Raw genomic sequence first — 11,471 nt, 5'->3', positions numbered from 1 at the left:
AATTTCTGTCTTTGAGAGATATAATTTTGTAATATAACTGAATTTTCTATCCATACATATAAACTTTAAATATATTAAAATTATAAGGCATCTTTGAGTAAACTGCGAGTATCATTTAAGTAGGCTATCTCGTGGCCGGGCCGAGTGTCCTCTTTTTTGGAAATCAAAATATGGTCATCCTATCACAACCCCCTCAACCCTCACTATCAAGTCATTTTGCAATAACGTTTTAAAAGTCCAAGAGCTGCATGATTAAATCATTTTGTCCCCATTTAAGTTAGTAGAGAGCTAAATCAGAAGTTAGCTGCTCGGTCACGCTCAGCTACGCTCTAGCGTCCTTGCTCTATGGGTCTCTCAATGCCTCCGATGCAGGTTATTTCATACAGTGGAAAGTGAGCATTGTTGGTCTCATGCGGCAATGAGCAGCTTTCATAGGAATGAACAAGTGCCTGCCTCCAATGCTGTATCGAGATCTCCTTAGACATCCATGGTCTGCCTTTGTCACTGTCTGCCATTTTCTATTATGTAACTTGTTGTCTCTACCATATTGCACTGGAATATTTATGCGTAGTGTCCAGTGTTTGCATACTGTCATATTTCACTGTAATATGCAATTCAAGCACTACTGGTTTCATACTAAGGTTTTGGATTAACTAAAAAAATCTCCCCACATTGTTTTAGCTTCTTCAGTTGCGTGTCAGTGTGAAAATATGGACGCAGTGTGGCTGTGTTTGCTATTATTCCCTCCCTGTGCTGAATGAGATGGGAGCTGCTTCAAATGGACAATTTGCATCAATATAATCAACTTCCCTTTCACTTGTGTGTGTTTTTTTCATGTATTCCTTTAAAAACCTGCCACTTCTTTAAAGGCTCTCTATGAATCATGCCTCTCTTAATTTAAATGAGTCTCCATCCCTCTTGGCAACCAGGCTACCATGTCTCGTGTTGCTCTATTTGAAGTGATTTTGGCTCGGGTTCAGGCTGTTTATCACATCCCCCCCAGATTAGTGTTGACCCTAATGTCTGAGTCTTGAAGAGCACCACTTGTTTCTTCACGCGTTGCCAAGGCGATACCCTGCAAGAGCAAAGGACAAGAGGGAGGGAGCCAGGGCCGAGGAGAGAGGCTTCTCCTGCATAGATTTTTTTTTCCCCCTAAGCGTTCTTCAAAAGCAGATGCTGCAAGAGAGACAACACGAAGCTTAGAATTTACAACCAACACTCTAACATCTGTATCAAGTAGAAAACAGAAAATAATTCTATATATTTCAGAAATAAAAATAGTACTTCAAGCAGGAGAAAATATACAGCATGTTTTCCCTCTTTGACTTATATTGACTAGGTGTTCTTTGCATGAATCAATATTGTTTAATTAAACTTTATAGCAGCGAGTGAGTGAACGTCACAAACTTTAGAGGGTATGAAACCATTTAATTGCAATGTGTTCCAGTGCTTTGAGATAATGAGTAAAAAATGATGAGAACCTGCCTCCATTCACAGCTGTTCTTTGATATTCATGAACAACTGTCTGGGGTGGATGTTAGCGATACCTCTCACTTTCATCTTCCTCCCCTGGCTCTTCCCCAAGTGTCTCCTCGCATACAGGCTGAATGACACATCTGAGACAGGGTGCTCTGCCATAAGCATTGATTTTGCATGCCTGAAAAGGCCAAGATAATGCCTGTGCATATTTGATGAACTTATCAAACATTGAAATACTTCATTGTGATTTATATCAATACTGAGGAAAATGGTAAACAGGAGAAGGGCTGTTAGCTGAGAAATTAGAGTAAAAGACAGCACGACTTGTTGAATGAGAAACAGAATCTGAGGGTTTTTTTCTCGTTACAGATCTGACATCTCAATCGTTCACCTTATTTGTTCCATTTTCTCTCCCTTTCTGCTTCTTTTATACTTTTTTATGCTCGCTCTTAAACTCTACAACACAGTTTTCTTTCCTTTTTGGTGGCTTTACACATCTGGATGAGTATTTAATTCTTTCCCATTAATGAGCTGAGCTTTGATGTGACACTGCGGATGCGTCAGGCTTCCTAGGAGGTCTTAACATCTGTCTGCACCTCAAACAACATCTGCAGACAAGACAAACAACACCACCTGAGCTGTAACTCTCTGACGACCTCCAATAACCTTATTTTTACATCATCAGTATTTCATCACGAAGCGACCACTGCCGCGCGGTCTCATATTGAGCGCTGCATGATCAACTGTGGCGAGATGGGAGTTGACAATCAATGATCCTCATCATTTAAATTAAGGCGTCTGTAATACCTGGCAAAGAAGCGTCATGAATAAAAGACAAAGTGAAATCCAATGTGTAATCGTTTTGATAATGATACAAGCTGAAGGAAGATCAGTGGTGTCATTTAGAGTGATGTCTCATTTACTTCCATTTACGTGTGATTAATGTATCTTCCAATTATTTAATAACGTAACCCCTGTGTAGTTAATCTTTTAACATGTTGTTTATTGTGTTTACTTTGTGGTGTCAGGTCTAGCATGAAATGAACTGCAAATGCAAATGAAAGCATATGACAATTAAGTCTTCAAAGCGACATGTTTTTGATGGATTATCCATTTACTCCAGTGGAAGGTGACCAGCAGTGTGCTGAGTCTGACACGTACAAAGATGTTTGTTGATTGCACAGAGTGTTTACACTTCCTGTTTACACATTGACAACCCCATCAGCCCCATTCATCAAATCAGAGCCAGAAATATTCCCTGCCCAATAAGAGGTTGTTAAACACATTCTGCTACAACGATACTCAACTCTGCTTAATTAACAGCTTTGATATTCACAGCTGAATATGTGAAAACACCAGCAGGAGGCACAGACATGAGACAGGAAGTCTAAATGATTGGCACAAAACTAAAATTATATTTATTTTAAAAATAAAAATCTCACCTGCTGCTGCTTTAAAAACACTGTAGCCTGACTGCTGCGCAAATGAGGCGTAAATGTTGCCAAAGGCTATTTCTGCATCTTCATAAATACCACTGTGCTCCTGTAGATTACTCTGAAAGAGTGTGGGACCGAGCTGACAGAGGTTGCATGACGATGAAGGAACAGAATTCTAATTTTAGCAAAGTGCCATACAGGTGTGTGTGTGAGGGAAAATAATATGACCAGCTTAAAGGGGCACTCCAGAGACTCAATATTTCACTTCCATACTCCTGGAACCAGGAGCTGCTTCAGGCACTCCTGGTTCTGCAAAAAAAAAAAGTCCAGATCATTTTTGCTTAGACAATGTTAGCTGACTGACAGTTGGGTTGTATGGACGTGACACTCTCCTGGTTGAATCATCATTACAAAGGAGGCACAACTGTGTTAGAAATATCTGGTGCTTTGATAAAACATAAACAATTGAGGGAGAAGTTAACTACAACTCCCAGGGTGCATTTCTGCAAGAAATATACAATGTGGAGCTTAAGCTAGTTTACTTTTAAATTCAGGGTGAATTTTGAATCAGTCTCAGAACCTATTGGCTATCGGTCTGATGATGATAAACCTCTGGGGACAATGGCCAATATTTTGAGAGATCCGGAGTAAGAAGCGGATACCTGAGCCAAGACTTCCTCTTCCATGCATCAGCCATTTTGGCTAATGTCTTTAAAGGGATATCTGCATATGAATGTAGATAATCTTTTTTCTTTTTTTTTAAAGCTAATGAACAGCTAAATTGTTGTCAAAGTATAGCCAGTGACTGAGTCTGACATGTGCATCCCCTGCCCACCAAACACAGGTAAACTGTTGGCAGTGGCAGGTAAAACCCTTCAATCCGCCACTTTGGCAGACAAGAAAAAGGCACAACAGAAACACAAGTTTAGTATGGTTAGCATGATTTGAGAGAGCTACACACCCACTCGTTACCGTATCAGCATTACTAGCTCACGTATCAATTTTGTCTGAAGGAATAGTTTAGTGCGCAGTGAGTATGCGGTCAAGAGAGATTGACATTGGATGCGCTCAGAGCAGACAGGTGCTTCCCGACCATGAAAAACAACACCATTTTAATGGTAAAAGTATTTCTGTTTCTCAAGTTAGATAGTCTCTGTATAAACTGAGCTATATTATATTTTTGCATGTAGGCGTGCATGTACGTGTATGCATGCGAATATACTCTCCCACGCCCCGATATAGAGCTCCCCTAAAAGCTACATTGTAGACTAGGTTAAACACTGGATTTTACCACGCATGTAATGTTCTTTGTGTAAATATCAAACAATGAATGAAATCAGTCTTTGCATTAAAGGGGCAATAAGCAAAATCGTTTCACCGCTAGGTTCGCTGTTGTGCACTGCCTGTAGAGCAAAACAAAGTGTGTCATGAGCCACTCCTCCCTCTACCTCTGCTCTCCTCTCTCCAAGAGGAGGGGGGGAGGGGGGGTTCACATGAACATACATGAATGCGCAGCCGGACAGGCTTGTAAACAATGGGCTGGAGATCAATTCCTTCAATCTAGAAATGATGAATTTCGCTTATTGCTCCTTTAAATGATGTGTTAATGATCTAAAAGTTAATCCTTTATTTAGTGCATAGACTTCAAAGGTGGCAAATAAAATTTCTGAGAGGCGGACAAAAAAATCAAATACTTGCCTCCCACAGTGTCAGCTAGTGAAAAAAATTTAACTTCAGACCTTGTCTGATGGATCCCAAGATTGCATTTCAGCCAATGCGTTCCACCTCTTTTGCTCTCCATATCGAGTGTTTACCTGCAGCTCAAATGTGACTGGTCAATACTACTAATACTACAAACGAAAACCAGAACACTTTCGATTGCCAACAGATTCTGCATAATATGCAGATAACTCTTTAAAGAGATTAATTTGTTAATTCAGCAACTGTGGTGCTGTGTTTTGTTAAGACATTCAACGACAAAGCATTTGCTTGTTTTTTTCTCCACAGTAACAGCAGACAAGGCTCTTGTGTATTGTAGTATTTAGAGTCATGCCAAACTGACAGAAAAACATGACTTCTCAGAAACAAAGATGAAACAATTGAAACCGGGGGCCACAGCATAATCCCATAGCATTGTTAAATCATTCCTACGACTCCTGTGTTTCTATCTTGAGGAACACTGAGAATACCATTAAAAGAAAAACTTTAAATGGGAATTTACAGCAGTAGGAATGGGAATTGCTAATATTTTATTGATACCAGTGCCATTATCAATTCTGCTTATCAGTCCCTCATTGATTCTTGAACAAATCAAATGTGTGGGAAAAAAAGTAGGCCTTCACAGGTTTTTAGTGTCATAACAACCATTTTATTACCTTTGAGTCTGAACACACTGTAGAAACAGAATATAAAAAAAGGAATGTGACTCAGGTGTGCAGGAGCACTACTGTTTAACTGTTTTCTTAGTCAAAGAAAAGATGTGCTAAGTCTGCCTGTGTGGCGCTAATGTATTATTATATATATATAACAGGATATTTACCCTCGGTAACAGATGTGCTGCTTGGTTGGGAAGCAGTGAAACCCATGAGTGAGTTTGACATCATTGATTTGCAATGTGCAACTGTAAGAAAACATGCCAGCATCGATTAAGGAAACTGACAAGTTCAGAGGTGTACGATCCAGATTCCACTTCTGAACCAGTTCCTCACTGGAACTGGGTCTTTTTTCCGATCCCTATATAGTGGTATTTACAATACTTGAGAACCAGCAGCTACTCCCACTTCAAAGCTGTATAAAACAATCTCTGCCTAGTTAAAGCCCACATATTTCACACTCCACACCCCCAGTTTAAAGTGTAGGTTTAAAGAGAGACATGAAAGACATTATACAACTGTTTTCACAGGCTGAGTAGCACTCCTCCTGATGAGTAAACTGGTCTCCATGTGTACAACTGATAGTGCCCCTTTAACCACAGAAAGTATTTCTTATTCAGACTGTGACAGTGTTAGTTGTGGTCAGGTAACTTGGCATCTTAAGCATAGTAAGCTGTGTTTGTTGAATGGTAATGTGTGGTAATCTTATGGTAATGGGGACTAATGCCATCTTAAAACTCAAAATCCTTATCGGCTGGATGAGCCTGTGGATTTGGTGGGACTTTTGAATGCAGATGCACGCTCTCTTCAGTCTGCCACATTCATGCACGTACTGTACTGTATCTACATCTGTGTCTGAGACTGATGTGCCTGCGAATGTAACCCAGCAAATCCACTGGGCATTTCACAGGGAAAATATGGAGCGCTGCCCAACCTCTGCACAAAGCACTTTCAGCATGATCAATATGTGCATATCTAAAAAGTGGGGGAACAGCAAAAAAAAAAAAAGGGAACAAAGGACCAACATGTATTCCCCAAGATTACAACAGGCAAATATTAATAGAGCGAGTAACGTTTCGTGACTACCAATGCTTTCAACTCATTGTCTCTTGAGGTTGTGAGACAGACTTTAATTTGAGCTGGACAACCTCTGATTGATAACTAGTCACAAAAATGCATTACATGCAAATGCTTATGTCTATAATGTTTTATTACTTTATAATGATACATTAGTCATCCTAATTTGACATTCTGGGTGTAATTATAATGAACATATGCTGAGTAAGGTGTTTTGTAGACATTTTTATTTATTTCACTCAGCTTAATTATCTTCTTGAAATATTGTTTTGTCTCTTTTGAGGATAAACCTTGTTTTGGTAAATTCACTTGCTCAATCTGTTATGTCTTATTCTCTTGTGTTCATCATTATGCCCAGTTCCAACAAACAGCATGAAAATCAAAACGTCTTGCTTGCAGTTTTACTCAAAAATTACATTAGCAGTAGTGTTGTCTAATAAGTGCCTCATCCAGACAAAGCATTTTTATGTGGAACGTACCGTATAGCTTGTCTCTATCACAGGGATTTTGTCCTCATGCAGATTGCTTGCTCTTGTTTATAGCAGACAGCCTGCGCCACTTTAAGATTCCAACTCAGAGATACATATCGCAAGTCATCATTCTTTTTGCTGAAGGAAGCAATGTTGCTGACATTGCCATGTTGCATTAGAGTCACACCAAGAAAACAAGGGGACATAATCTAGGACATGCTGTCTGGAATCATCCGAAACAACTTCAGATAATCGACTTTGAGCCGCAGAATTCCTTCTTCTCAGATGGGCCAAAGCTCCTAGACCAACAGGATAATAAACCTACAACTCCTAGCAGCAAAAAAAGTCTGTACCAGGCAGCAGCGACAGATTTGGAACCTACTCTAAAGTCTCCATCAGATAAACTGAGTAATTATGAGAAAATTAAGACTGAAAATGACACATGAGCAAATGTTTTATACAAAGCGGGTCATAGCTGATTAACAACAGTTGTTGGTGTAACTTCATTAGAATAGATCTCATGCTTCAAATATGCAATCTGATATGGCGAGGGACTGCGAACACTGCAGTGCAGCATGCTGCGTGCTTTGCGTCAGCAAAATGAGCATCGTGCTACCTTGCCCTCATAACTCCTGTTGAGGTGCCCTTGAGCAAAAACATTTGACACTAGTCTGCTCTGATTGGAGCTACTCAGCAGCCACCACTAGCAGACTGGTTACACTGGAATATACGTGTTCACCTCAGTGTTGTTGAAAGAAATGGTCCCCACTCACCAGTCTTGCAGATTGGACAGCACTGATCAGGCTCGTACTCCGGGTCCACACACTCAGTCTGAGGGCAGGCTGCCACAGAACACAACACCTCCCCACTTGGCTCACATCGACACTTCTCACATGGAGACACCTGGATAGCAGAGAGTAATTAACACCCTTATAAACAGTTCACACACAGATACACATACACATAGACAACAAAGAGTCTTCTCCTCTAAATTAATTTCTTGTTATCTTTGCCTCTGCCTCTTTGTTTGTCTCAGTGTCTGTCTCTCTTTTTCCAGCACCCGGTCTCTCTACAGCTATCTCTGTCTCTCTGTCTCACACACACACACACACACACACACACACACACACACACACACACACACACACGCGCACACACACACAGTCTCCTGCCTGTCTGACTTGTTTAATACAGTGTGCATTCAGTGTCACAGAGCTACATCTATAGGGAAGTCCCATCCTTCTCAACTTCATTGCCAATGAATGCTTCATTTTAGAGAGAGCTGAGTCGAGAATTGAACTTCACTATCCAATCAGGGGAAATGGAGAAATCAATAGCAATGGGAAACAAAAGAAAGAAGCTTCCAATTTTCTTGGTGCGTGAACAGAAACATTAGAAATGATTGGTTATCCAAGCGTTTCTGTATGTCTGAAAATAGAACAAATGTGGGACAAAAGCTGGGACTGATAGTATACAGTTCAAATTACATCCAGCCTCTACATTCCCTGTGAAAGGCTTCATTTAGCAGCCGCTTGTATAAAGCCATACACCTTTAATCTCAACAAGAGAGCAAAGGTTAATTCCACCAACAGTGCTGTAGATTGCAGAGGCTTGCGCCTCCGCATGGCACTCCACTGTGAAAAATGGAACGAGGCAGCACTTAGTACAATGCCCAAGAACTTAGCAATCAGGCATAAAAACCTGCCTGTTGCTTAGTTTCAAAGCACCCCACCACCCCACCCCACCCCACCGCACAGCACAAAGGCTGACGTATGCCTCTTGTGAAAGTGGAGCTTCCTGCAGATTTCCCTCAGCAGAGGCTTGACATAGAACTGTCGGTAATACAGTGAGTTAGAGGAGGAAAATCCCATATTAGCCTTAACCTCCTGCTGAGACACTCGCCAACATAAAGAGAGGTATTAGAAACCGGTAAATGTAGACGCAACACCCAGATTGTGGTGCAATCCTGAGTCGAGCCTTTCAAAGAAGTGTCAGAAGATAAAACATTAAAGATCTTTGCTGGTGCATTTCTTTGTCTCTTCACAAACACCCACATGCAGCAGCGTGCTCTGCAGAGTTGTAACATTACTATAACTGTAACGCTATCATCATGTGTATCAACAAACTGAATATGGAAACTCTCTGCTGAAGCAGGCAGCCTGCGGTGATATTCAGCCGTTGTGTGAGAAAAAAAGACAAGTGCTGACCTTTGCCATTATAAATCTGCCTGCCTGCTCGCTCGCATGCTGTGAGGCAAGGTAACTAGTTTCTGTGTAGTGCCTGTGATAAACTCCATTGAACAGCCAGGAGTGTTCTGTCAGCACTTCTTTCAACTTTGAGGATGTCAAAAATGAGTGAATGCAGTTAATGGGCTCACCTTAAACTCTTCTAGCGAGGCGTAGATTTTGCCACGAAACTCGCAGTAGTTCTTTTTCTCCTTGCACATAGGGCAACATTGGCTAGTGTCCACTTTAATGCAGCGAGGGTGAACCTTAGGACATTCTGGCTTGGTGCACAGAGGGCCCTCATCTGTGCAGAGGCAAGGGCACGTCGAAGGGCCCGGGGTGAACTCCTCACCGATGGCAAATACAAAGCCGCTCTCATCCATGCAGCCTTTCCCCCTGTAGTCTGGGTAGGCGTACTCGTCGATGGCGTCCAGGGAGAGGGTGACGTCACTGGTGGGGCCCTCGTCTATTTGGTTCAGGGTGTCCTGCTCAGTCCACAGCTCCTGGGGCTTCGCGCCCTTAGATCCTCGTGTCTGGGAGTTGATGTTTGGCCTGGTGCGGCTCACAGCAGTCCTGTTGAGGCCCAAAGAATTGATTTCCTCCGGCCTCTGCTGAGCACCGTATCCCGGCGGCTCCTCGGGGGCCTGCATGTCCTGGTGTTTGTCCTCCTTGGCTTGGGTCAACACTCTTTCTAGGCGTTCTCGGCTCACTGGTAAGGTCGCTATAGGATTACACTGAGCGGCGCCCATCAGGAACCCCAGAACAAAGAGAACTTCTGCTGTCATGGCAACGGAGTGCAGCATCTCTCCCCACCACCAGCGAGGTGGGAAAACACCTTGGCTCACATAACACACTTCACATCTCAGGTGTGAGCCAGTCCATCTGGAAAGAGAAAATTAAACTGGGGTTATGCGCTCAGTATTTTTGTTACTTTTTATCCCAGGTGTGGAGTTTGTTTCATTTAGCCTCTAGAACAGTGTATGAGATTCAAGCGACTTCAGAGCCACAAGCAAACATCCCAGTGAGTGTGATGCAAGGCTGTAGGATCAGTGAATTGGATCATCAGGACAAGGAGTATTCATAGGGCTGTGTTAGGAAATCAATACTGCTTCTTACTGTAACACTTCCCTGCATCAATCACTCCCAGCAGCGACTGAGTAAGAGGAAAATGGCCAAAGTAGGACCTGAATCTAACACTCTTAAGCTCCTGCTCCTCTCATGGAACAAAGCATCCGGATCAATGTCTGCTTTTTTTTAAATGAATCACAGTCAACTGTACAAAAGCAGAAATTGATTTGAAAATAGAACATAATTCCAGTCTGGAAAGATGAATCTACTATAGCTGACAGATATCAATTTCAAAATAAAGCCAGATCTGCTGCAGCTTTTGCAAAGTGCTGGATGTGCACCAGAACTTTCTCTAAAATAAGGTCCACTAAATACCTCATTGGTTTGTTTTAATCAAAAGTAAAAGCGCCTCACTTTTTTTTTATAGTTTTCTGCACTGTGAGGAGTCAATATACAACAGCTCAAGTGGAATGAAATCCCAGGATCAACTACAGACGTTGCAGAGACTGCACATTTTTGAAAAGCTGCAGTCAATGTGTTTGTTTCTGTCTCTTGCTTAACTTGATTTACTGCGGCATCTTGAAATTCAAATGCCTGGTATGATGCTTTGCTGCGTTTGGTGGCCTACTTCCATTCATTTCCTTCTCACCAAATGTTCGGTGTCATCGCTGAGCTCGGCTTAACGGGCTGCAGTCGTGTTGACATTCATAGCTTATTTCAAAAAGTGAGATAACATAATATTGACTGACTCAACAATTAACTGTAATGTCCTGTCTGCACTTGTTTAAGAATATAGTTCACCATATTGATTAATTTGTCAAACACAATGAACACAGCTAATTTCCAACAGAGTGATTGGGAGCCCTAAACAGGAGGTGAAGAGCAACTGAGCATGAAATAAGCCATAAGCAAATGTGTCTAGGTATGTGGTAATACATAGAAAGAGCAGAGATTATGCTGGGACAACCAGCCGCATTAATTCTATCCAGCTCCAACTACGAAGCCAAAGTCTCTCTATATGTTTTAAGTCATGCATTTTGATATTCATGAATTCTGAGCCATTCTGAGGGAAAGGGGCTGACATTGACTGCTGGCACGCCAGTGGTATTTGTGCGGTGTTTTAGCTGAATTGCTATGTTTGAGGCAGAATCCTTGGAGCTGCTGTGGAACGGAGAGGAAGCAGAACGAGGTGCATACCGATAACGCTGCTGCAGCTGAGTGCGAGAGAGAGAGAGGGGGAGAGAGGGAGAGAGGGAGAGAGAGAGGGATGAGCCCAGGCCTAATTAGTAAAAGGACCTCATTTGGCTTTTCTCAGTCTCACCTCTCCACCTTAACAGCTGTTAC

General features: G+C 41.9%; 1 protein-coding gene across 1 annotated transcript in view; it reads right to left on the bottom strand.

The window, feature by feature from the left end:
• The window catches only part of vwc2 (von Willebrand factor C domain containing 2), a 31,840-nt gene that overhangs the window by 9,880 nt on the left and 10,489 nt on the right, over window positions 1-11,471 (bottom strand). The window contains exons 2-3 of the mRNA XM_050071076.1: window positions 9,212-9,941; window positions 7,608-7,737 (exon numbers count right to left, since the gene is read on the bottom strand). Coding sequence (XP_049927033.1) covers window positions 7,608-7,737; window positions 9,212-9,862 — 781 coding nt within the window. The 5' untranslated portion in view covers window positions 9,863-9,941. The remainder of the gene's footprint in view (window positions 1-7,607; window positions 7,738-9,211; window positions 9,942-11,471) is intronic.

This window comes from Epinephelus moara, chromosome 19 (assembly GCF_006386435.1).
Source record: "Epinephelus moara isolate mb chromosome 19, YSFRI_EMoa_1.0, whole genome shotgun sequence".
NCBI lineage: Eukaryota > Metazoa > Chordata > Actinopteri > Perciformes > Serranidae > Epinephelus > Epinephelus moara.
The sequence above is the reverse complement of the archived record's forward strand: the minus strand, read 5'-3'. Positions and strand labels throughout refer to the sequence as shown.